The 27,863-nt window shown below is 29.7% G+C and overlaps 5 protein-coding genes across 5 annotated transcripts; 1 reads left to right on the top strand and 4 right to left on the bottom strand.

Annotated features, from left to right (window-relative positions):
* Nucleotides 1-11,204: 11,204 nt before the first annotated feature.
* OCT59_000750 (uncharacterized protein) lies at nucleotides 11,205-11,487 on the bottom strand (the record flags this gene model as incomplete). The annotated part of the gene is made up of 2 exons (XM_066139077.1): nucleotides 11,205-11,218; nucleotides 11,286-11,487. 2 exons carry the CDS (start codon nucleotides 11,485-11,487, stop codon nucleotides 11,205-11,207), a joined length of 216 nt encoding a protein of 71 aa, XP_065988514.1.
* A 6-nt stretch (nucleotides 11,488-11,493) lies between these two features.
* On the bottom strand, nucleotides 11,494-14,008 carry OCT59_000749 (uncharacterized protein; the record flags this gene model as incomplete). Its single annotated transcript, XM_066139076.1, has 2 exons — nucleotides 11,494-11,627; nucleotides 13,633-14,008. 2 exons carry the CDS (start codon nucleotides 14,006-14,008, stop codon nucleotides 11,494-11,496), a joined length of 510 nt encoding a protein of 169 aa, XP_065988513.1.
* A 3,907-nt stretch (nucleotides 14,009-17,915) lies between these two features.
* Nucleotides 17,916-19,154, top strand: OCT59_000748 (uncharacterized protein). The gene is made up of 2 exons (XM_025318562.2): nucleotides 17,916-18,943; nucleotides 19,019-19,154. Exon 1 carries the CDS (start codon nucleotides 18,003-18,005, stop codon nucleotides 18,891-18,893), a length of 891 nt encoding a protein of 296 aa, XP_025175775.1. The 5' UTR covers nucleotides 17,916-18,002; the 3' UTR covers nucleotides 18,894-18,943; nucleotides 19,019-19,154.
* A 1,560-nt stretch (nucleotides 19,155-20,714) lies between these two features.
* OCT59_000747 (uncharacterized protein) lies at nucleotides 20,715-22,593 on the bottom strand. Its single transcript, XM_025332195.2, has one exon. The coding sequence runs from the start codon at nucleotides 22,565-22,567 to the stop codon at nucleotides 20,744-20,746; it is 1,824 nt and encodes a 607-aa protein (XP_025175776.1). The 5' UTR covers nucleotides 22,568-22,593; the 3' UTR covers nucleotides 20,715-20,743.
* Nucleotides 22,594-23,489: 896 nt separating this feature from the next.
* Nucleotides 23,490-24,326, bottom strand: OCT59_000746 (uncharacterized protein; the record flags this gene model as incomplete). The annotated part of the gene is made up of 1 exon (XM_025332196.1): nucleotides 23,490-24,326. The coding sequence occupies one exon, from the start codon at nucleotides 24,324-24,326 to the stop codon at nucleotides 23,490-23,492; it is 837 nt and encodes a 278-aa protein (XP_025175777.1).
* Between the last annotated feature and the right edge of the window lie 3,537 nt (nucleotides 24,327-27,863).

Genomic DNA, 27,863 nt, shown 5'->3' with positions numbered 1-27,863 from the left:
TGTGAAACTGTCGTATTGTTATGACGTAAAGAAGTCAAAGATAATCTGTCGTGTGGCTGAATGTTTGTTAGGTTAGGATTGAATCTACTAGCTCTTGTGGAACCAGTTGATGGAGAATCAAAAATATGTCGTGCGTATTGTCATTGACGTTTGTGAATAAGCATAAATCACAAATGCTATTGGATGAATTTGAGGAGATTTTCAAATAAAATGTTTATTTTTAATAGAAACATTTAGCTAATATTTTTGGGTTAATTAGATTAGTATAGATTTAGTAGACTTTAGTATAGATTATTATAATGTAATTTAATAAATAATTTATTATTCAATAACATTTAGCATTGTCATATTAACATAATTTATATAAATTTGATATGATGTTTATTATCTTTAAAATAATGTACATCGTTAATGGACATTAAAATTAGGTGATGTATATCAAATGTTGTGATATCAATTGTACATTACAAGGTCTGATGTTCAGCGCTTCTTTATGATGTACATCAAGTGACTGATGTACATTTGATGAACATTTTTCCCATGACTTCCTGATGATTGAAAGGTGTTCTTGATAACTTGTTAAAAGAAGATTTGTCAAATGAAGAAGTTCAGGACTCAAAAGTATTGGACATACAGTTTGCTGGTAAGATAGTATATTGAACTAGTTAACAAATAATTATATAATTAACATTTTGTTTATTACATAAGGCTTAGATGGCCAGATAATAAGAATAGATCTACTTGACGTCAGACTGTATTTCAGATTAGAGGGACTAACTTTTAGTTTTTTAGCGTAACTTATAAATATAAAATGTCTTTGTGGAGTATTAAAGGCCTTATATTTCTTCAAAGTAAGATACTGCTGGCACCCTGTTATTGTTTTAATTTATATTTATTTGCCTTTTATTTCTATACTTTTAACAAGAAGTTATTAAAAAAATGAAGCTAATACCTGATCCAAAAAAGATGAATAACCCATATAATTGGATATTTCACTTAAATTTGAGTACTTTAATAAAAGCAAAATATTTTAAAACTGAATTTATTCGAGAAACACATTTCACACCAAAAAAAAAAAACAATATAGAAACATACAAACAGTTATACAAGGATCTAATATTAACTGAAGAATTATGCATTCCATTAGGCAAAGATCTTAGGCTTGACTTAAGGTTGCTGGAGAAACTAGGGGTTTTGGCAAGTTAACAAAATGCTGAAATAGCGAAACTTTGCCAAAACTATATAAAAGTCTTATTAAAAAGTTGGCAAAACTCTGGAGAAAAGCAAAACCGGACAAAACTTATTATAAATGCCGAAACTGCTAAAACCTTGCCGAAATTATAATAAAACTATAGTAAAATTTTGGAGAAACTAATCGTAGAATTTTGGAGAGGTTTAGACAGGTAACCTTAGCTTGACTATAAAAAAAAATATTAACGCTATATATAATGCATTAGGTACCATATAAATCTGCTTTAAATCGCATTTTTACCTTTACTTAACTCTAATATGCTTGTTACAAATTGATAATTATGTCAGAAATGTTATTAATAGACCAAGGCCTAATAAATGTATTGATATTATTTTAGACAAGATTTTTAATAAATCTATGCCTACTGCCTAAACCTATTAATCTTCACCTTGGTTATGATATAGAATATATTAGAGGATATTATATTATAGCCATCCCATACAATTTGAAAAGATAGTTAAGATGGAAAGAATATATGATAATTTATCTATTATTAGATTGTATAAAACTCCAGAATAATGGGCTAATCATGCAACTGATTACTGAAAAATACAGAAGTTATTTATTATTATGTATTCTGCCTTTTTGGATCATTTGGGCAAGAAGTAACCAAAACATACTATGATAACTATATAGGAAGAGAAATTCCCATTAGTTATCACAGGTCTAGGGTTTACAAAAGTGAAATGGCTATTTAAAGGTTACTGATGTAAAACCAAAAAAGACATATTTCAATGGATGGTGCAGATATAGCTATGAAGTTAAACTCAAAGATTTGATAAAACTTTATTAAGATAATAAATGCTCTAAAGCTAAAACTGAAGATGGAAATGCTTAACTTATTCAAAGAGCTTATAGAAATTACAGGAAGAGGTCTGTTTCATTAGTAAAACAAATTTGAAAAGCAGTTAGAAATGATAATATTTTTAAGGAAAAGAAGTCCTTCACATACCTGATAAAGAAATTTGTTGCACTGTAAACTTGGAAATATGGTATTCTATTGATGAAGGGTATAAATCTTATTATATTTTGCAAGATCAACTTTATGATCATATAAGTTATTTAAAACATAAGAGATGCCAATTATCTGATAGATTATCCATAGCAAAAAATAAAATACAATGCAATTATATCAAGCTTATGAAAACTAAAGACTTCACATCAAATTTGATTAGTAAGTTTTGGAATGCAGATTATAGCATGATAGTATAACTTAGTACAAGTGGGATATTATGCTATATTAAAGAGTAATATTCCACTTACTGGTAATAAGGAATTATATGATTCTGTCTACCAGATAATTTCCTTCTAGTTAAATCTAGTTGTTTTATATTATAAATATATTGAAAATAAATAAATTTATTCTTAAAAAATATAATTTATTTGGAAATAATTCAATAAAGGATTTTGTTTTTTAACCACCTGCAACATGTCGTATGGATCATATGGCTACTGAATTTTATTGGTTGAATTTTATGTCATGATTCTGCAATGCAAAATATGATGTGATTTTTTTATTTTTATTTTTTGTGTTATTTGTTATAGGAATACTATTGTTACTTTTTTTTTCTTTTTTTTTCTTTTTTTAAAGATTTTAACTTTAGACTTTCAGTTAGCATTGTAAGTATTTTATCTTTTGCCTTTTTTTTGTGTTCTGGAAACATTACTAGTGATTTTTTTTCTTTTTTTTTTTAGGGATTTCAGCTTTGGATTTCAGCATTGTAAGTATTTTCTTTTCTTCGTAGTTTATTTTGTGTTCTGAGAATGCTACTAATGTTCCTTTCTTTTGTTTAGAAACATTTCTGGATTAATGACTTCAGTTTTAAATTACAAAAACGTGAGTATTTTTGGAGGTTATATTTTTTCATGATTTAGAGAAGTTATTAATATTCCTTTTCTTGCTTTTTTATTTCTGAATATAGTTACATCTTAAAAAATAAAGAACACAGAGGTCAAGAAAAATGTCAAAGGGAATCAATATCTCAAAAATAAAAATACAGATCAAGGGCAATATTGAAGGGTAATTACATCCCAAAATTAAAAAACATAAAAATCAAGAATACAAAATTAAGGAATAGAAAGATCAAAGGCAGTATCAAAGAGTAGTTACATCCCAAAGTTATAGAATGCAAAAATCAAAATACAGAGTTAAGGAATAGAAAGATTAAGGACAGTATTAAAGGGTAATTACATCCTAAAGTTAAAGAATGTGAAAATCATAGAATACAAAGTCAAGAAATAGAAAGATTAAGGGCAGTACCAAAGGTAATTACATCTTAAAGTTATAAAACACGAAAATCAAGAACACAAAGTTAAAGATCAAGGGCAGTATCAAAGGGTAATTACATTCCAAAGTTATAGAACGTGAAAACTAAGAATACAAAATTAAGGAATAGAAAGATCAAAGATAGTATCAAAGAGTAATTACATCCCAAAATTATAGAATGCGAAAATCAAAAACACAAAATAATAAAAAACACAATTACACAAAGATTAAGAATTATGATCAAAGATAAAGAATATGAAAATTAAAAATAACATTAAAGAGTAGTCCCATCCCAAAATCCAATAAATAAAAGAGAGAGAACATTAGTGATGTTTTTAATTAAGAAAAAAAAGAAAAAGAAAACTAAACAAAAAAACTTATCTACAATTTTAAAGTTCAAGCCAAAGTCTAGAGTCCAAAGATGCCATTCCTAAAAATGAGAAGGAAAAGAAACGTTAGTAATGTTCTTCATATAATGATCAACAAACTCACTAATAATGGTACTGCCCAAAACTGTAAGGTTTTACCATATGCTGAAACTGAAATGGTAAAACCAGTTTCAGAAAAATCAATCAAGTCCAAAATACCAAAACTTACCTAAAATATACGAAATTTTCCAAAACTTATAATTTACATCTTGATAATCAAAATTACATTTTTTACAATTAAACGAAAATATTTAAAATTTTGTTTATTTTTTTATTTTTATGTATAATTTTATCTTAAACAATAAAAAACAATAAAATTCTTACACCAAATTTTCAGCATATAATATTCACAATTTTAAAATTTATAATAGGACCCTGAATATCTAATATAAAGGTTATAATGGACTTTTGGCCAAAAACACCCCTTTTTGCTAAAACTCAAAAAATCGTTTTTTGTAAATATCTTAGCATCCAGTGATTCAATTTTAATGAACATTTTTTTATTTTGTAGCCCTCATCTAGCTCTACAATTTAAAAAATAGTTCATCAAAATTGGACTACTGGATGCCAAGATATTTACAAAAAACGATTTTTTGAGCTCTGAAAAATGGGCCAATTTGCCAAAAGTGTGACTTGATCCCGATCTGCCAACTCTTTCTTGTAGATCCTTGGTCAAAAATTTCGCAGAAGAAATTTTTTATTCTTCATATTAACACATCTCTTATTCTTACTATTAAAATGCCTCCCAAAGGTAACAAAAAATCTGGCAATAACCCTAACGGGGACCTGCCAAGCGTCAAGACAAACGAAACAAAAATAAAGACTCTGGCTCTGACGTTTCAAACTCTGATAATGAACAAACAAACAATAAAACCAACCCTTTCAAACGTACCCGTACGCTCCCAGAAAATCCTATGGAAGAAGACTATGTCGCCGACTCAGCGGCTGACGCTGGAGGTAGCAATACTACTCCTCCTCAACAAAATAATGCTGACAATTTTTTGTCTCCTCCTCCCAAAGATACTACTGCGCCTTCTGCGCCTGGTTCTGTTGCGTCTGGTACCGACGCATCCATGCATGCTCTAAAAGACAAAGAAATTTCCCCTTAGACGCGTCTCCTAATAAGGACATTATGGATACCAATGATACTTCTCCTCTTCCCCTTGACACGCCCACTATTTCCATTCTTAGGCGTGATTTTCAGGCTGCTGCGGCGCCTAACACCTCCCCTGATTTTGTCAAAAAATATCGTACCAATCGGGCTATGATTGACGCTGTTAATAATCTCCTTTTGGAAACTTATCACTCTTACACTGGCCGTGCTCGCATGTCCAGTTCTGGTGACCTCAAAAGATTAGTCATTCATTTTAATTCAACCACTGAACGTGATGCCTACCTTTCCCTCCGACATGATGATCTTGCCAATCTCAAATTTTTTCTACATGACCCTCAGCAACTCTGAACTGATGAAGACCTCCGGGCTATTCAAGTTACTGACATCCCATTTTTTATCAAAAAAGATGATGTTATTGCTCTTTTCAAAAAGTATGGTAATATACAATCCTGTCGCCTTCATACACGTACCAATGCCAAAGTCCAACAAGCTCGTATCATTTATGATGATGCTTCCTCCATCCAACATTTCTCGGATAAACAATGGGCGATCTATTGTTATTCCACTTATTTACGCGTTACGCCATGCTCTCTCACCCTTGAACAAAAGAAATCACGACGTGAATTCGTCGCTGTTTTATCCCAGCTCCCCCCTAACACAAAAGATGTGCATTTGGCGCCTTTGGTACGAGCAATTGGTGTTATGGCCGTTAATATCCCCCTATCTCTTAATTCCTACAAACCTAAACGATGGGCTTACATCACTTTTAAAATGCAACAAATGATGGACACTGCGATGGAATAATCAATCACCTTGCAAGGTCATCGACTCCAGTGGGAACTTCCGGAGAATACAAATAAGCTTTGCCATAGATGCGGCAAACTCGGCTGCGCTCCTACTGCATGCCCATTGAATAACTCTCGAGGTCGCTCACGCACTCGTAATCCTGTTGCACACTTAAAAGAACGCTTCAATATTGGCCAACCTAATAATAATATTAACTCTTCTGCTAATCGCAGTAGACAACGCTCCCGTTCTCAATCCAAAGATCATTCTAATTCTTGACAACGTAATCGTTTAGCCAGTATTACTGGTCGGCACAATAATAATACCAATAATACTTCTTTGCCCAATTCTTCTAACTCCAATAATTCTACCCAGCCTGCACAACGATTTTGATCTAATGAGCGTAAAGGCAAAGACCGTTCAGTTTCCTTTTCTACTTCCCAACGCAATAGTACCCCTACTTCCAATTCATCTGGTCATAAACCTCCCTTGGTGGATCCTAATTGTTCCCAAATTCAAGAGATCCTTTCAGTGCTCAAAAGCCTTCAAAAAGATATGGCTAGTGTACGTGCTAGAATTCATGCTCTTGAATTAGCTGATCAGAGGATGTCCCGGCTGGAACTTCGTGTTTTTGGACATATGCAAGACGATGTTTTCCCACCTGATCCCAATGATTCTTCACATATGCTTGTTGACAACACCCAATGCACCCCCTTATCTAACACAATCCAACCCGCCCACTTCGAACAGGCTGATTTCCGGCCTGGTTCTCTCTTTCCCAACAGTTCCTGTTCCCTGTTCTACCATTTTTTCTTCCCCCATTCCCGAAACTGCTGATGAAGCGACTATTAATAAAGAACGTGCTGAAATTTATTCGTTTCAAAGATCTTTAGACAACAAATTCGATCATTTATCTGGCTTTATTGAAAGATTCATTAGCTCTATTTCTGGTAGTTCCTCCTCGGACTTAGTCAATAACACTTCGTCTGATTAATTTGTTATCCTCTCCTTTCACCCTGTTATTCTTATCATAGTGTAATAATGATGAACAATAATATAGATTATGATACCTTTGTGCGAAATCCCCCTAACCCCGTTGATTTTAGTGATATTTTTAATGATCCCTTATCTGATACATTATTTTCTTCCTCCTCCTTTACTCCACCTATTCCCAATTCTTTTAATATTTCTTCTTTTTATATTAATGGTCTTAAAACTCCTGGTCAAGGTTCTTTTAAAATGGACCAAATTTCTTCTTTCTTTTTACAAAATCACATTTCCTTTGGCGGTATTGTTGATACTCATCTATCGCCTAAACAAATGAAATTTTTGTCTAAACGAGTCTGTGATTATACTTCATTTCATTCTGATTTGGATTCTACCAAACACGGCCGTTCTTCTGGTGGTGTTTCTTTATTCATTCATAACTCTTTAGCCACTCACGTTCAATTTTATCAATCCCATTCCTCCCGAATTCTTTCTGTAGATTTATTTTTTAAAGGCAATGTTAAATTGCGTATATTTGTTGTCTATATTCCCCCTACAAATGATCTTGTTCTTCGTTACGAAGTCATTGATCAATTAATTTCTCTACTTTCCCAAACTTCTTCACAAAATTTTCACCATGCTATTTGCGGTGATTTTAATATGAATTTGGATAAATATTACCCTATCTTTCTGCATCAACCTCAGGTTGCTGCTAAACGAATCCACAAATTATTTCACTATTTGCTTTCTCATAATTATGAGGATTGCACCCCCCTTAACCTATCCGGTACCTTAGGTACTTATCACCATTTGGACACTATTACCCGCATTGACTTTATTTGGTCTTGCCCGCTTCTTCGTCGTTATATGTTAACAGCTTCTATCTTTGATGCTCATGATTTACGCATTTCTGACCATAACCCTATTATTACATATTTTGATGTTTCATTATTATCAGATGCTATTAAACCTGCACGTGCTCGTCAACTTGGTCGTAATACTCGACGTGTTTTTAAATACGATTCGATTTCTACTGAACAGTGGATTGTTTTTGCTGATCATTTGGATAAATTATGTCCAATTGATCCACTTATTTTTGACGCTTGGCCTCTCAATCAGAAGTGTGAATATCTCCATTCTAGAATTATCAAAGCCGCTAATTTCACATTGCCTTCAGTTACTGTGGGCAATACTTATATTCTGAAGAAGCCTAAAGACTTGGAAAGTTTATGCCAGTCTTATAGATTTTTGTCTAAAGTGGCTAAGACTATTCGTTCCCTTCATAAGACTCCTACATCATATTCTATTCATCATGAAACCAAATGGTCTTTATACTATATACGTCTTAACAATCTTTTATCCCTTTATAAACAAACATTTGTTACGCCTATTATCCTTCCTCCCCTTCTTCGAGATGAAAGAATTGATGATTTTGTTAATTTACTTCAAATGATAGAGAATATGACTTTGCTTTTGTGAAGCCTACTTTTGCTTAAAGAAAAAGAATTTCAAGCTTCCTCTATTCAGGCAAAAATTGATGCTCGGAATGATAACTTCACCAATGATATTTCCACTTTTATTGAGTCTGCTTTGTCACGAACCAGATGATGAATAGTTCTTGATCGTGTCTTCATTGATCATCCAACACACCCTACTTTATTAACTTCTCCAGATGCTATTGATCAAGAAGTTATTGATCATTTTCAAAACTTTGTTCCCATTACTTCTACTCCTCCTTCTTCCATACAGGATTTGCCTGAACGATGGTCTAATGCTTATACCCCACTTGCTGATGTTTCTCCAGCTATTTTTGATTCACTAATGGATCCTCCTACCCTTGATGAATGGTCCTCAACAATTTCCTCCATGCCTAACGATAAAGCCCCAGATCCTTCTATGATCTCGTACAAGATGTTAAAACACCTAGGCCCTTCTGCTTCTACCTTGCTTTTCAACTTAATTTGTGCTTGTTTATCAGAAGCAAATATCCCTGATCTATGGAGACAAGCTACTGTTTTTCCTATTCCTAAACCGCATGAATGGAAATGCAACTTAAAAATACACGTTCTATCACTTTATTGGAGGTGATTCGTAAGGCTTTGGTTAAACTTTTTTACAATCGTCTCGCTCCTTTGCTTGCCTCCCACCATGTTCTCCAAGGCGGTAATTTTGCAGGTTTACCTGGAGGGTCCTACCGTGATCCTATTATTACTCGTGAATCCATCATCCATGATTCGGTAGTTACTAAACAACCCTTATGGATTCTTTCTTAAGACATTTCAAAAGCATTTGACTCTGTGGATTTATCTATGTTGCGTTTTGCTCTTCAACGTTTACGTTTGCCTCAAAATGCAATTCAATTCTTACTCTCTTTATTTATGTCACATTTTAACCGTGTCATTACTGCACATGGCCCTATTCCACCATATAGAGTTAGAATTGGAATAGACCAAGGTGAAGTTATCTCTCCACTTTTATGGGTTATTTATTTAGACCCTCTACTTACAACTCTTAGAAATGAGAAGAAAGACTCTTATTGTTTGATCTCTCCATTGGCTCCCTATACTGTTTCATCAAATTCTTGTTCTCCGGATGTTTTAGAAATTAATAATTTGGTGTTCATGGATGATTCTACTTTAATCTCTTCTTCTAAAGAAGGAATGGAACATATGTTGTCTATTACTGAAGAATTTTATTGTTTAAACAATACCTCAGCCAACCATAACAAATATGTTTTAGCCACTAATGCAGTTGCTGCTTCTCGAGATTTGTCTCCTATAGCCTTTAATTTGTCGATTTCATCGCTCAACTCCACGCCCAACATTATTGTTACTCCTATTCCTATGTCCTCATCTTTCCGGTTTTTAGGAGTTTGGTTTAATATTAACGGCTCTAGGAACTTTATCCGATAACAACTTAAACGAGAATGTAATTCTTTTTCTGCAATTCTTCGCCCTGCGAAACTGACTGTTCAACAAGTGGTGTATCTTTATAATACTGTTTTGATTCCGAAATTGGATTATCGAATGCAAGTCACACATTTATCTGAGGCTGAATGCTCCACTATTACTTCTTCAGTTCGTGCCTTAGTTAAACACAGTGCCAAATTATCACGCCCGTTCCAAATATGGTGTATTTAACATTTAACGCATTTGGCTTTGATCAATCAATTTATTTTCATTTCAACAACAAAGTCATTTTACTAATTTATTTTTGTTAGCAAATTCTTCTTGAAATCACTATTTAATTATAGGTTGCGATTTATTCAATTTTATTGTTTAATTCCTATTTCTCCCTTGATGGTTTTGGATTGGACTTGTTGGTCTTCTCTTATAATTTTCAAACAAGATTATATCGCTAATACTCTAGCTTCATTGCTCTCAACTCCCTTTCGCTTGTCGCACGCTAATCTATCATCTGTGCCTGATTTAACCTATCCCAATGGCCATACTCCTATTTATCAATGTCTTTCTTTGGATGTATTTAAAGCCAATTTAACAAGACTTTGAAAACGTGGCCTTTTCTACCTTTCGCAACTTTTGACACCTCAAGGAACACATTTGCTCTCTTGGTTTGTCATATATGCTAATTCTGTTCAAAAGCGTGGTAATGTCCATCTTCCCATGTGGTACAAAAATCTCTCTACTAATGTCACGATTCCAGATAAACCTGGTTTGTTAAAGACTGATTTCTGACTGAACAACGACCTGTGAGCCTGATTGTAAAAGAACTTGCTCCTTGCATTCCTCCTTCTGGTTATAAGAAGAATTGGATTGTCACGCTGAATGATAATGGCCTTCCCTTATTTGGCAAACAGATCCAGATCCAACCCAAACGCTCCACTTACATTGGACTTCAGATTGCTTATCTCGTCCGAGCGATTTAATTACTCTACGACCTTGTCCTGGCTGCAATCTAAATATAAATAAATCTTTCTATTCAAAGAAATCAATTGCTACTAGTTCTGTTCTTTGCTCCTATTCAGCCTCTCTTCGTCAGTCATGGATCTTACCTATGAAGAAATCATCCATTTTGAATCACACATCCAGCTTGACTGCTACGGTCAGTGTTGGACCATTTGTCCAATTTAGCATTTGGATATCCAATTGAATATCCAATTGGATATATGTCCACAATGTCCAATAATTTTTTTGGACATATAAGAAAATGTCCAATTGATTTTTATTTAATTTTATTTAAATTTAATGATTTAAAAAGTAAATTTTATTAATTCTTTACAAATAATTCGCAATTTTATTTAAAAAAATATTACTAGTACGCAGTTGATCAACATTAAATCTGCCTATTTACAGTAAATACAAATTATTTCATTGGATATTTTCCCGAGCAATTGTAATCAATTTATTGATTTTATTCTGTTTCATCTACAAATTAATTAAATAATTAAATAATTAAATTAAAAAAAAGATTAAAAATTGAAAAAAAAATTACGTAATAATGTCAAATATGTAGGAAGCTGAATTTTTTCAAAATCAAAAATATCATCTAACTTCCACTTGGCTCTTTTACTGATAAGTGGATGTTTCTTTTGTAAAATCTCGTCTAAATCCATAGTGCGACCAATAAGTGGTGCTATCTCACCATTTTCTTCATCCTCCTGATTTAGAATTTCTGATTCCTCATCTTCTACCATTTCAATTCATTCAATAATTAAATTTCTCCATTCACAAGGTGATTCAATATCTTGTTCCGAATCTTCAGAAGATTGATTTAAAAAATCATCATCATTATCGGATACATTAAATTGGTCGTCATCTTGCTGTTCTTGAACAACTGGAATTGCAATGTTTGTATCTTTGAGTTTTTTATTTGCACTCATAATATTTTCCAGTCGTTTTTACCGTTGAAATTCTCCCTTTATTTGACTCATAGCAAGAACTTTTTCTGACTGTAATAACATTATAAGTTATAACAGTTAAGAAAGCCAAATGATTAAATATGCTAAAAAAATGTCAATAAATAAAAATTTAAGGTAAATTTCATACACCCAAGCGGTTTCTTTTATTCATATGAAAAAAGCCCATGGAAGAAAAAAGTCTTTCAACCGAGGCAGTATTAATACAAATAGCATATATTTTAGTAGAAAATGCACTTAAATCTGGTGCATAAGCAGATGTAAAATCCCAAAACCCAAGTACACCATTACGAAATTGTTTTAATGACATATTATTAAATGGAAAATCTTGTTTTCGATAACTCTGCAACTCTCCCAATAGTGAGGTAGGTAATCGTTTAAACCAAGCACAGAAATAGTAAATCATCCATTCACTCAATTGAGCAAAAGAAATTGATTGATTACTTTGAATAAAAAGATTATTCCGATATTCAGAGTGGAGAAGAAAAGAAATTAATAATAAGGGCTGTTCCCAAATATCCCATCGTTTTTCTAAACGCGCAGCCATTTTTTTACCTAAATCTTGATCAGAATATTCTTGCCACATTTTGTAAAAATAAGCAAATCCATGAAGTACATCATGGAGATGAGCATTTTCTGCTTGTAATTTGTTTAACACTCCACAAAAAGGATATAGAAGCTTTTCTAATTGCTTAATTTCTCTCCACCAAATATCATTATCAATAGTTTTGCAGATATCAAGCGGCAAAGTTTTATTATTTCGCGTTTCATCTTCTTAACCAGAATGGTAAATTGCTTCATCTTCTTGATCAAATTCTTCAGGAGCATATTTTGAAATAAGTACCTAAAAAAATATGCATGTGTGTAAAAAAATAAAATTAAAAGCTAATTTTATTAAGTATTTTAAATTTTACATACCTTTAAAGCTGCCTTTGTTCGTATTAAACTGAAATAGCAATGATAATGAGAATTCCAACGCGTAGCACATGGAAGAAGAAGAGCAAGATATTTATTATATTTGATTTTTTGCTCATCACGTAATCTAGCCATAAAGTAAACTGATCTGTTAAGGTATGTAATAATTTGAATGGCCTTTTCAGATGCATTAATCAAATTAGGAGATTCTTTAAAGATTTCTCCAACAATTAGGTTAGCTTGATAGGCAAAACAGGGGCCAAAAAAAATGTCTCGCTGCTCTGGTGCCAATCGTTTTCTGTAAATTATAAAAAAAAAGTTAATATTTTGCGAATTGTGATTATTAATTTAAATCATTAAGATTTACTATTAACAATTTAACATACCTTGCAGCTTGATTTGAAGATGCAGAATCAGTAATTACAGCATTGTATTTGATATTCTGTTTATCTAAATCACTTAAAAAATTTAATGTAAATTCTTTAATTTCCTCCCATTGAACACGATTTCTGCTTATATCTTCTCCTCCCCATACTAAAACTTGTCCATCAGAAGTAATTAAAACTGATCCCATAATTTCTTGCTTTTTGACATTTTTCCATCCATCAAAACATATAGTAACTCCAAGTTCATCTTTTTGTGCAGTATCAATTAAAGATTTTTTAATATGTTCTGAATTTGTATTCAGAATATGACCTGCTAGTACTTTTTGACTAGGTAATTTCAATCCTGGATTTGCAAAATTAATCATTTTTTGACTTGATTGATTTTCAACCCATCTAAATGACCACCCATTATCTATAGTAGAATTCAATACTAAATCTTCCCATTGAGTATATTCTTGCTTAGAAAGAGGAGTTGGCCGAGGCATATAGTACGTAATTTTTGTTTTTCTTTTTTTATTAGCAGATTCTTCTTCAGTACTAATTTCAAATTCTGAAATATAAATTTAGATTAGTATAAATTAATTAACCAAATAAATTATAAATGATTTTTTAAAAAATATACCGTGTGAATGTTGTGATAAAGAGGAAGCGGAAAAAGAGGAACGGTGTGATAAAGAGGAAGACGAAAAAGAGGAATGGTGTGATAGAGAGGAAGAGGGAAAAGAAAAATTTTGTTCATGAGAAAAAGATGATTCTCCTTCAGTTTGATCTTTTTCTTGAATCTCTTCATATCTCTCAGAAAAAAGTATTCTATTTCTTTCATTTTCGGAATACTGTTCCTTAAATTTATTACAAGACTTTAAATGAGAAATTACTAGCCTTTTTGTGTTTGTAATTTTGGCTTTGCAATAGCAACACAAAGCAAAATAATTAAATTTATTTGCTTTTTCATTTAAAACTGTAATGTACTTAGTATAGGAATGTTTTGGAGGAGGCATGTTTTCTAATGAGAAAAAAATAGTCAAAGTCGAAGTAGAAAAAAAACGAGATTATCATTGTTACACTATAATTTATTAATTGGATATGTCCAATTGGATCTCCAATTGGATTTGGACATATGTCCATATGTCCAATTGGACACATTTAATCCAACGATGTCCAATTAACCAATTGGACAACTGGACATATGTCCATTTGGAAATTGTCCAAATGTCCAATTCTAGAAATTGGACATTGTCCAAATCCAACTCTGGCTACGGTGTCGTGGGCGGAAATCATGGACTTTGTTACTTCATCTTGTAATCCTTCAGTTTGCTTGATGCTTGCTGCTGATATTCCCCATACTTCCTTTGATACTATTGATGAGGCTTTGCCTACTCCACATTTACTTACGGCTGGCGATGTTGTTGCTTCATCATCGGTCGTGCTTTCTCCAGACTCTCAATATACCTTTTACACTGATGGTTCTCTTATCAATTTAGGAACGTGTGATGTTTCTATGGGATGGGGCTGGGTTCAAATTGTCAAGGATTCTGGCTTTCTTAATTCTATTGCCACTTATAAGCGGGGTATTATTCGTGATTGGCCTTCTTCTTCTCGAGCCGAAGCTGCTGCTATTTATGCAGCTTTATCAGCTTCTCCTGCCAACTCTGTAGTTCACATTTATACAGACTCACAGTCTTCCATCGAGGGTTTGAAACATTGTTTCTTATCTGATTATTCAGATTCTCGTCTTTATTATAAGACTACCAATTTTGAACTTTGGGCCATCATCCAACAACTGATTGTGGATAAACAACTTTCAGTTTTACCTTTCAAGGTTAAAGCTCACTCTAATTTTTATTGGAATGACTTTGCTGACTTTCTTGCCAATACTGCCCATACATCTGATGATGCTATTCTTATCTCCCGCCTCGACCTTACTGCAGTTCATGATTATATTATGACTTATGATGACGTAGTTTGTGAATCCAACCCAAGACATCTGTTTAAACAATATCATCAGATGTTGTATATGAAAGATCTTTTAGCCCTTTCTCGCTTCCGTTTTATTTCTCTTTTAATAGATCCATCCCATTACGAGGTTGATTGGGCTCTTACTTGGCACACGTTAATGTTCCAACCTAAATTTGATAATTCCTTTACCAAGGAAAATGTCTCTAGACATCACACATTGAAATTCCAACTTTTTCTGGAAGACTTACCTACTTTAGAATCACTGAAAAGGACATGACCTGATTTATACGTAGAGATTCTTACCTGTCGTTCTTATGAAGACCACCTAGAAGATTTTATGCATTTATTTTTATGCAAAAAGCGCCGCGTTAAATTACACCAAATTTTAACGTCATATCTCCACCATCTTACCCAAAAAATTAAAGAAGCGGGTGATAATGCCAATTGCGATTACTCTTCTTTAGTTGATAGAGTTACTTCCCTTCCTTGCTGGACTTTTTCATCTAACAACTGGTCTTCCTATAGTCTTATCCGTGGCTGTTTGCCTACCGCCTTTCTGGAAGTTTTTAAAGACTTAGGTATTCCTCGCCTCACTGCTATGAATGTGGTTGCTGCCATACATAACAATTTTGTCAACAAATTCCATAAACGAATTTGGAATCCGCGTTCATATGATAAAAGATTATGGGAACGTGCGATGAACATTTCTCTGAAACTTAAACAATCTTCAAGGCCTAAAGGTTTGTCCAAATCTTCTTATTTACTTTACTCGTCTTTACCACCTCCGACCCATGTTGATTCACGTGACTCTGGAACCGATTGGTTAAAAAACTCGATGCAATATGGATTATCTTGGTTTAATCACATTTCGGGTTTTATGGGTCGTCTAACGGTGCTACTTAATAACCGCTTTTGCAGGATGAAGTGTCAATTTTAATAGTGGGCGCGTCATTCATTATTTTGTTAGCATAGTTGCTTCTACTTTGGTTGGAATATATCAAGGGGGAGATCTAGGAAGTGTTAGTATTAGCGAATTTTCTTTTGAACTTTCTTTTAATTTTAATTTCTTTCTAGGAGACTATATAGCTTTGTTTTTAGTTAGTTTTTATTTTATTTTCTTTTTCTTATATGTAATTTTGTAAAGTTTGATAAATAATTAATAAAGATAAAGGCTACTATGCCATGTTTGCCCAAAAGTGTGACTTATGACCTGTTTTAGAGATATCTGGGGTCCTATGCAAGTTACTCATTTATCTGATACCGAATATTCTGTTGCTACCTCTTCTGTTCAGACCTTGGTTAAACATAAGGCTAAGTTGTCTTGTTCTACTCCTAATGTGATTTTATATTTATCGCAAGCTTTGGGTTTGATTAATTGATTTTCACATCAACAACAAAGTCATTTTACTAATTTATTTTTATTAGCAAATTTTTCTTCTTCCTTTATGCATTCTCTTTTTTTATATAAATTACGATTTATTCCATTTTATTTTTTTGATTCCTATTTCTTCTTTGTTGATAATAAATTGGTCTTATTGGTTATCTCTTGCTCTTTTTAAACAAGATTATATAGCTAGTACTATTACTTCACTAGTATTGACTCCCTTCCGCTATTCTATGCTGGTCTGGTTTTAACGCCTGAGTGCCAATCGATACTATTTCTTTTATATTTTGTATTTCATGATAAATTGAAAAAAGATTTGAAACCTCTAACTTTAGAGGTTAAAGACATAAACTTCCGAAATGATTGTTCAATATCAATGCCATTTCCATCATAAAATATATTTGATGTTGTTCATATTGTCTGTTAATAGCGTAATAATAAAAGAATTATCATTATTATGAACTTCAGCAATTTTTGAATCGATAAATTCATTAAGGGTCGCCTGAGTGCGCCTTTACATGGAAAAATTGAACATTAAGTTGTAAGGAATTGATAATTTCTATAATTTGACTCCAAACTATAAAATTATTTTGTTGTTTAAGAATATGTCAAATATGCGGTTAGTAATTAATTGAATGGAATTGCGACCAAGTATTAATTACATTTTGACTATCTGTAAATATGGTAATATTAGTGTTGAATGGTGAAACAATTAATGCTGTTAAAATTGCAAAGGATTCCGCCCGATAAGATGATGGACAAGATGATATAAAAACAACTTTTGGTGATTCGTCATAAGCCTGAGCAAAACCATAATAGTTTAGTATTACTGGTTGAAGAGCAAGTTATCAATTTAAATGATAGGAATTTAATGATAGATAATGATTTAATAGGGGGAGATGAAAGGGCAATTTAAATTGGGAACATAATACATTGAGACTAAAAGATGGGATGAATAATAGAGATAAGATATACACAACGAGGATTTGGAGAAGGAAATAGAAACGAAAGTGATGTAAAAATACTTGAAGAAAATAATCCGATAGGGAAAAAATCTGACAAGAGAGTATTCATTGAAAATTATGAATCAGATGAGGATACTGAAGCAAAATCATTGGTATTGGCCAAAATATCAGCAGAGAGACATTAAAGACGTCCAATACTGATAAGGACAAATTTATGGAAAAATTTAAAGTAGGTAAAATTTGGCCACCTTTGATCATGTGATTTTATATTATAATATTGTATGAACATGAAAATTTGGCCGCTTATTTTAAAATTTGCTGTGACTAAGTGGTCCGAGCTGTATGTATTCAGATATTTTAATATAATATTATAACGAGTTATTTCTACAGTATTTTTTTTTCTGATTACACACAATAAATAATTAGCCGGAAATCCGGAATTAAGCTGTCTGTTTTTGTAATATAGCATATGTGCATACGCACATGTACGCCACAAAAACACAAAAAATTATTATTGGTATAGTGAAGATCATGAATATAATTCGTTGTACACCAATTTACTGCACTTGCCTATCTTAGTAAATCATTTTCAAATAAATAATGTAAGTTTCATGTTTCATTGTAACTAAAACAGCTAAAAGACACTCTCTTCTCAAAACTTTACATTTTTTAATTAAAAGACTAAAAATGACACAAAAAAGTTCGTTACATTATTATGAAGATGGTGATATTTTAGTAATAGTACAAAATGTAACATTTAGATTACATAAAAATATTCTATCGATAGCGTCAAAAGTATTTCAAGATATGTTTAAATGTGCTGTAGCATCCAGAGAAGATTTACCAACTATTAGTTTAACCGATACATCGTCAACAATATTTGAAAATCTATTATCATATTTATATCCACATAAATTTATACCTATTACATGGGAAAATATTATAGAATTTTGTGAATTAGCTGATAAATATGAAATATCAATGGTTCTTGAAGCAGCTGATAATTTTTTAAAGACTTATTTTCAAGAAAAACCTCTCATTTCTTTGGTCCTAGCCGATCGGTACAGATTTAAATATATTTACAAGGAAGCATCAAAATTAATTTTGGATAATTTGTTAGTATACAAAAAAGAACCAGATTTCAAAATAATTTCAAGTAATACAAGATGCGCTCTGGTAGAAAAATATTTGGATTTCACTCTCGCAATATCTTCATTCCAAGGATTAAAACATCAATATGATTATCAACATGCTTGTGAGAAAGAACCACATTTATATACAGTTTGTCTTAACAAACAAAAAACAACTATGTTATATGAAGAATTTTTTAATGGTATACATTTAGATCCTACAAAATCACCTTCTACAAATTTAAATATCTTTTTGGAATATTGTAGAAGATTTAAAAAGAAAAACGAACAATTAAATCAATGTGGTATTTATTTTATTCAAAATTATTTAATTGACAAGGTTGTTAAATATTTATTTTCAGGTGATGATAAAGCTGTTGATACTTTGGAAAGCGAAAAAGATAAAGAAGATCGCAAGTATTACCTATTAATTGAATTAAAAGATTAACAATGTGAATTTTAAAATGTTAAAAGAGAGAGAATTTTCATATTTTCAAGGTAAAGAAATTTTTCTTTTGTTGTATGTTGAAGTTTAGATTGTAAATAAAAAAAATAATTTTTTTTTTCTTTTAGATCTTCTTTGGTAGTTTAAAACGTGGAGGGTATATATATATATAGAACTTAGATTTTTAGCAGCATCAAATTTAAAATATTGTAAATATATATCTTCTATTTTTTTTTGTTTCATTATAGAATAAACTTTTTGGTTAAAAAAAAAAACACATGCTAATTATTTGAATTTTTTTTAAATATTTTTAACGGGCATGATAATATGTTACCTTTTCATATTTAATAAGTTAAGGAGGTTCATTAGTGGGTGGGAGAGATTTGTTTTGTGCTTTGCAATAGATTCGTTTTCGTAGATCGTAAACATCGAATAAAAATACTGTAGACATCTTTTTGCAATTATTCAAGTTTTTTTTCAATTTGAAAGTCTATACCGATTTGAAATAAACATGGAAAATTATCAAACTATTTTATCATAATTCTATTTTATTTATTTAATTATTTAATTCGATAAATTTAGGTGAATCACTAAATTGGGCGCATTTAATATAGTTCGAGGTTAAATTTACAATAAAATGATAGTAACTCCTAATGTATTAATTGAATCATTAGGAAGGAACATCACCCAGACGTAAGTCATCAGATTTGCCGTTTTGTCACAAAGATGCAGAATTATTTTTATAAAGATAAGAGAAAATTTTCTATTTTTAGTCACAGATTTTCTGATTTTCCGCTGTTATCATCGTGTAGACCAAAATTTCTAAGTCCTTGCGTTCTTAGTTGACTCATCCTGTGGACTACTAATATATTAGCGAGAGGAAGATGTTCACAAATGTTTGATATTCAATAAAAGAAGGTTTCTGAACAGAGTTCAAATGTTCAATACACTGACTTGTTAATAACGTTTACTAGTTGATAATGAAGGCAATGTGAATCAGTTATATAACAATTATGCCGTCATCTGAATGGAACTACATGTAAAATAACAGAGAAATAATGTCAATTATTGATAAAAACACTCATTTAGATACAAATCATCCGAAGCAATTACAATTAAGTCGGAACGGTCTTAATGTTAATGTCGAATGTTGCAACCTACATAAATTTTCGATCACGTGATCGCGATTTAATTCATCACAGGTGTCATCCCCCCGTAGTATATTTATCTGAGAGTCACTCATTATTCATCACCCTGCACTTTCACGTGTTAGTGCATAACGCCGTAATGCGGGCTAAAAATTACGTGTTCGCATAATTTTTCTCGGTGTCGCGGGTAGTCCAATAATATCGCCTACTGTATTATCATAACTATACTATACGAATTTTTTAAAAAATCCTCCTGACCTGTAAAGATCGGATTTTCTTAATTGTTATTTGTAATTGAAACAGCACGTGCTTAAATAGGTTTTAGGATCATGATCGGTCTACGTCTATACGTCCATTAAATGCAGGGTATAATCATCATTGCGTCTGGACTAGTAGAAATATATGAAATAAATTTCATGTTTAAACATTATTGTTATTGGTAATAACTAGCAAATAGTAATTGATGTACTTTTATGTATGACTGATATTCGATCAATCTTATTGAACCAATAGGATTGTCGAACTCTAATACTGCATCTTTTTCCTAATTTTTCTCACCGATTGATTTTTCAAAATAATAAATATTTATTTAAATTATAAATCCAAATACAAAAAGATAATAATAAAAAAATAAAAATAAATAGACAATATAGAATAAACTAATAATAATAATAATTCCATATATATTATATATATATATAATTTTTAATCTTTATCAAAATCAAAAATATTTATAACTAAATCATCATATTTCTTCATTTTTTCCAATTTACCAAAAGATTGAATTTCTTTAGTTAAAATTTCCGATTTTTGTTGATTCTTTCTAAAAGTATCAAAATATTCAATTCCATAAGCTAAATAATTCAAATTATTATTATTAATAGCGAATTCTTTTAATATGTTTAAAATATTTTGTAAATTTTCAATATTATTATTTCTAAGTAATAAATTTTTTAAACCAATACGTTTACAAGTAATTAAAAAATCATTTAATTGATTTGGATCAATTGAAATATATAAATTTAAATAATCCAAATTATTTGGTAAAATTTTATCCAATTCTTTTAAAAGTTCCAAACTACCCTTTTGATGTTCATATTTGTTCGTATTATTTGGAAACAAATCTAATGCATTACTAGTATTAAAAGATTTAAAATTATATTCAAGAGTAAGATATTTAAGATGATTTCTAAAATGAGAGACTAAACTACAAATTTGAGGAATATTCTTATAATCAATATGATTTAAATGAAGGAATTTAATTTTATCACAATAATCAATAATATTATTAATTATTAATTCTCTTATAAATTCGATAGGAATACTTAAAAATAAATATTCCAAATAATTACCAATTTTTTGTAATAATAATTGAATTGAATTAGTACTAATATTTCCATCAGTTATTGTTAAAGATTTAATCATTAATGGAGTAGAAATATTAAGTAAAGGTTGAATAACATGAAGTTTAAAACCTAAACAATTAATAAGATAAAAATATTTAAGTTGAGTAAGATATTTAAGACCTCTAAATGATGAAACATTAATACTTGTAAAATCACATTCAAGAAATTTGAGTGATATTAAGGTTTTAGAACAATATTCAAAAGTATCAAATAAATAAATTATATCTGATTTTGTAAATGAAATTGTAATATGAGAAATATTTGATTGAGAATGAATAGTATCTGCTAAACTTTTTGTAAGTGGAACATCATTAACTTTTAAGTTAAGATTAAGATTTTTAATTGAAGTAAATAGGTTTGGTATAGAATATAAGAAAGAATCAAATTGATTTGAAAGATAAATATTTTTTGATGATATTGTAAGATAATTTATATCTTTTATAAAATTTGGTTTCATTATAATAAATTCAAATAAATCAATAAAGAAATTATTTTGTGATAAAATACTTATATTCAAATTATTTAAATTAGCATTATTTTTTATAAATAATTTGATTAATAAAGTACAAATAACATTTGACATATCCTTTGATAATAATTTTTTCTTATTATTTAAATTTATTATTGATTCATGATTTTTTAATGTTAATGAATCAATATTAGAATGATCTTTAATAGTTAAAGAAATATAAGATTTTGAATCTTCATTCTGATTTGTTGATGATGAATTTGATAATAAATTTGTTTGTTGAATAAAATATAACCAATTTACTACTTGCCATTCTAATTGATATGTACTTAAATTTTTAATAAAACTTGGATAATCAAATAAAGGTTTAAATGAAAAAGATTTTATTCTTTGAATAACTAAAGTCTCTTTATTAAGACATTTTTTATCTTCTTCATCTAAGAATAGAAAGTAAATATCAAGAAAATGATGTTGAAATCCATCCTTCCATTTAGTAAATAATGGATTTTCCCAAAGTATGGGAATAGCGAGACGACATAAAAATCTGTTGACTAAAACACATGAATAAAGTGATGATGTATCATCTCTTATATAGTATAGAATATTATTTGCCACTTCTGGTAAATTTCCAGAAAATAATTTTAAACATGCCATAGTGTTAAGGTGTATTTCTTTTTTTTAAAAAAAAAGAATAAAAAGGAGAAAAGAAAGAAAAATATTTCACACTAAAAAGTAAATCATTTCTAAAGATATACGAAATTCTTCTAATAGAAGGATAATTAGAATTGTATTAGAATTGTATTAGTATTACGGTGCTACGTTGCCCAACTTTCGGAAAATATCTGGCGGATATATAGAAAATATTCGTATGCAATGATGACCACATGTTTGTGAATCGGAAATACCCGATAACCGGCAACGGATAACTCATATGTCCGAAAGTTGATTCACACAATAAGATAAATAAGATATATATGAACCCGTGATATAAAAAGAATTATAAGAATTCAATTCAGTTACATCATTATATTTTAGCCCAATCAAATGATATGGAAATTTAACAATAAAATTCGAGTATAATCATAATTTTAATTTATTAAATCGCAATAATAAAAGCTAATTTAATATTTATTAATTCGCAATAATATAAAAGCTAATTTAATTTTCGTCTCATAATATAAACCCGTGCCGCTTTAAAGTTTGCCTATTGACATTTTTTATTAGCATAAATATCCTTCTCTATCATAAAAATAATTCTTGAAGCTTTTCTGTAACTAAGAACGAGGGGTGGTAAAAATGAACATTAAAAGCGAGGAAAGTAAACAAATTATAAATACGAATTAATTTATAGAATATTATTTCGATAAAATAGGGTAATTGGGTATAATTTATAATATAGATAGATTATGTGAGACTTGAAAGATCGACGACGATAAAAATATACTTAATATATATAATAATAGATACTTGAATATCATATATATATAAAATTATTCAATATGTTATATTTTTTTTTTTGTTTTTTTTTATAATTTTTTTTTGTTTTTTTGTTTTTTTTTGCTTTTATTATAACTTTTTACTCAATAGTTATTTCATCTTCGATTTCTCCTTCCGTCCTTTCACTTTCTTTTTGAGTTCTTGATCTTTCTCTTCGTTCAATTAAATCTGTTTCGGCGAGATTTTCCGCATTATCAGTATGATTCTTGATATCATTATCAATAATAGAAGATTTCTCAATTTCACTTACAAGCTTTTTGACTTGTTTAATCCATTTTTGTTTTTTTTTATTAGAAACTAACGTAAATGTATTAGAAGAACTACATTGAATACATTGAGCTGTTGCTTTACGAAATTTTTTAATTAAATTTTTCCATTCCTGTTTTAATTCATTTTCAGAAAATTTTTTAAGTTTATTTTCAGATTTAATTGATAATTTAATTTTTTCTGTAGAAGCTATCGACTCTTCGGAAGATGAATTTCTTTTCTTCAAGTTTAAAAATTGGGAAATTTTAGATATGATTCGACGAATAAAAATTAAATCGGATTTGATACTTGATTTAGGAAGAGATCGTAACGTGCGAACCGGTCGATCATCCATATTTATACCAGCTTTATCCATAATTTCGCGCTTTTTAATTAAATAATACTTATAACATAAGATGATAGCTGGCATTAACCGCCATACCGTAGCTTCTTCGTTCGTTAATTCATCAGGTTGAAAATCCCTATGAACATAAACCCATAGAGAATAAATTTGTTCATATTTATAACATAAATTGATATAAGATTCATTCGCATCAATCATTGAATCTAATGTATCAAATTCTTTTAATATCGCATCAATACGTTGAATGCGTAAGTCTCTTCTTTGATCAACAATATCTTGTATCGATTGACTAGTTGACGCATCCATTTTTTTTTTTTTTTTAAATTTTATTTACTTTTTTTTTTTAAATCGTTAAATGGATTGCGGTCAAATATGGATGATGCACGATGATTTCGAAAAAAAGGATTTAAATGGCAGGGATGAGAAAAGGTATAGAATTTAGATCTATTTATACTTGATTATTTTATGGAAAATTGGAAAAGTTTACAATTTTTTACTAACCTTAATTTAACTACGATACGATATATTACAAACCGCGTTATCGAATTGTTTTCCCAGTTGGGCGAGTAAATAAAGTAAATAAACAGAGAAGAAATTTATTGATACTCCACGAGAATTATTTGCACATAATTGCATGTCCAATATTTTTCTGTGAAATTATATTAATTATAATTAAAATAAGTATATTAGTATGATATATTAGGATAGTACTGATTAATATCTACATCAGTAAAAACGTTTCTAATTGACTGAACCATAAATGAATTTCTGCTTACTACAACAAAAAAGTAGGGATATGTTACAAAATTTATCTTGTTATACAAAATATAAAAGGGGTACGCCGGAATCATCGGCCGTTTCGATATTAAATTTACAGTTTATTTATTAAGGTTATTGGGGGTTTTTTTTTTGTGTGTTCTAAGAGAAGTTGAAAATAGACAAATTCTACTTTCCCAATCTTTTTTTTTTTTGGAGGGAAAAAGATATTTTTATAATTTTTAATTCTAATTAGCATATTTACCAGAAATTTCCAAAGATGATGATAAATACTCATTATTCAAGATAAAAGATTCAATAATTAGAATAGAAGAATCTACGTATCTAATCATGTGACAATTAAATCATTTGTCGGAGTTAATTTTACCGAATTCGCCATGTTTATATTATACTATAAAAACTTTCATTTTGTAGCGATCTACATGCACCTAACCCGAGTTTTGGCGCGGTAATTTTGGCGTAAAAAATTTTTTATCTGTTATATCGACTCAAATATGGCAAAATAACAAACTGTATAGTCCGATTTTTTTTTTCTTTTTTATTTTCAGAAGGAGATTAAGGAGATTTCATTTAAAATTATTTCTTTATTTAATAAATTAAGAAATTATTTTTGTCATATTAAATTTTTAATTATTTTACGGTTTCATATACTTTTTGTAAATAAATACATGCGTTAATTAAAAAAATATATATAATGTAAAGAAAAACATTAATCTATCGATGTTTTGATTTTTGGCTGCGCAAAAAAATTTATCTTTGCGTAATTTAAATTGTGAACTCTTCCAATTCATTCACAATCTAAGTTCAGCATAAAGAATTAAAATAATTTGTTTACCAATATAAGAATTCATACTTCAAGAAATTTTAAAAACCAACATTTTATAACTTTGTGTGATTCGCATTTATATTTCAATTTCACTAAACCTAACATTTGATGACAACGTAGTAACTTTCATAACGATGTGTATGACGTATTCTTATATATAGGAGACAAAAGATAATTTTGATTATTAATATTATTAACCCCTAAAGATATCAATCGTATAAATCGTACAGTAAATCAATTTGTTCGCCGAATTTGAAACGATGATGTTATACGCGTTATCTGTTATCGCGTTATAAGCATGTGTAATATGTTACGTATATATATCGTTATAAAGCATACGTAATATGTTACGTGTATATATATATATATAATTTATAGGCAATTAATATTAATAATTTAATAGTTATGACGAATTCGTAAAAAAAAAATTATTATTATTATTATTATTATTATTATTTTTGTTTAAGAGAATTATATTCAGAATAAAGAAGGTTTCCTATTATGTAAATGAATTGAAATAGAATAAAAATGAATTCGATCAAGTTACACATAACTAGCAATATTTAGAAATGTTAGACATGTTCTCGAAGATAATTGATCGGCTAAAATAATCATCCTGACCCGGTTTATTTTTTATTTTTTTTTATTTTTAGGAATCGGAGAAATTTTTCATTCATTATTTAAATTGTGCAACATAAGATCTTTTGTAAATTCCTTTTTTGATCAAAAATCCTATTACATGCATCTTCATCTGTTCAAAATTTTTGTTAAATAACCGATAGTGTAATTGCGATTTGATTTATTTTGGAAGGTAATCTTACTTATGCTTATGTTCTATGCAAAGAATGATGTCGCTTGTTTTTAAATCTAGAAAAAACTTAAAAAATTAATTGATTAAATGCATAAATAATAATCTTCTATGAATTACGAAAATAATAAGAACAAAGTAGTTGATTCTTACTTTTTACATGCAGGTTTCATGCAAATTTATATACGAGATAATGTACGTCTTTAAATTCAGTATATAGGAAACTTCTGCGCATGATGGACTTGATTAATCAATATTTTACCTGTCCATTATATGGCTTGATAATCAGTAATTATAGTAAATATAATTTAAAATGTAATGTTTCTTTTGTACTCTTTTCCCTTTCTGAAAAACAAGGGTAAATTTAATTTTTAATTTTCTTTAATGATATCTTTTATCTTTGTTGATATAATTACAACAAATATCTTTATTTAAATTAGGTAAACAAAAGTGTTTATTATCAAACCCAATAAATTCCTTTAGATCAAAATCGTGAATATAATAATTATCCGTTTTATTTGATTTATTTTATTTATTAATAAATCAAATATGTTTGTTACTTTAAAAAAAAATTAAAGAATGCTTCTATGAAATAACATAGAAAGTTTACAAAAACTGTGGCGTTTAAATTATACAGCATGGCGTGCTTAATAATGATATAATGATAGCATCGAAGTGTAAAATATGATCCCCTAAGCAATATAGAAATTTTACAAGAATATATTAATAAAAACTGTGGCGTTCGAAAAAAAAAATATGTATATACATCATTGGCGTGCTTAATAATGATGGAAGAAAGCGCATTATACATGATCATTTATCCGTTTTTGGATTTTTTTCTATTTTTACTATAATGTAAATGGCGCGGATCTTCAGTGTGCAGACTACAAGCTTATCATACTAATTTAGGTCAAGTTTAAAAGTTAATTTGTGTTAGGTAGATCTTTTTATATTTAATATACCGAATATTTTATGATCGGCCCGTAGCAGATTGTAAATATTTATGCGATCAACATCCAATCATATTTGACATATCAGGGAATATCGATTTAGCATTGTTCCAGAATTCCAGATTTTTTCAAATTACTTTTTCTTCTTTTTTTATTTATTCTTTTTGAAAATGAAGTGGCTAAATTGCAGTTAAATGTATCATACGACAGGTCCCAAAGGTTTAGGCCGAACGAATCAACATGATCTATACCGGAAATCCTATTAATAAAATATATGCTTGAACATAAATGGTACTACAGTACGATATATAATACAAAAGTAATCAATTATTACACTTGAATTGAACCAATAAAGTCAATATCACAATCGCAATAAACCCTTATCTTTATTTTCACAGCATATACAGTATATTACCTTTTAACTAATCTGTTCGACAATATTGTAAAGATAATGTTTATTGTAAATTTGCAGGATGAATTTT

This window comes from Rhizophagus irregularis, chromosome 1 (assembly GCF_026210795.1).
Source record: "Rhizophagus irregularis chromosome 1, complete sequence".
NCBI classification, from domain to species: Eukaryota; Fungi; Glomeromycota; class Glomeromycetes; order Glomerales; family Glomeraceae; genus Rhizophagus; species Rhizophagus irregularis.
The sequence above is the reverse complement of the archived record's forward strand: the minus strand, read 5'-3'. Positions and strand labels throughout refer to the sequence as shown.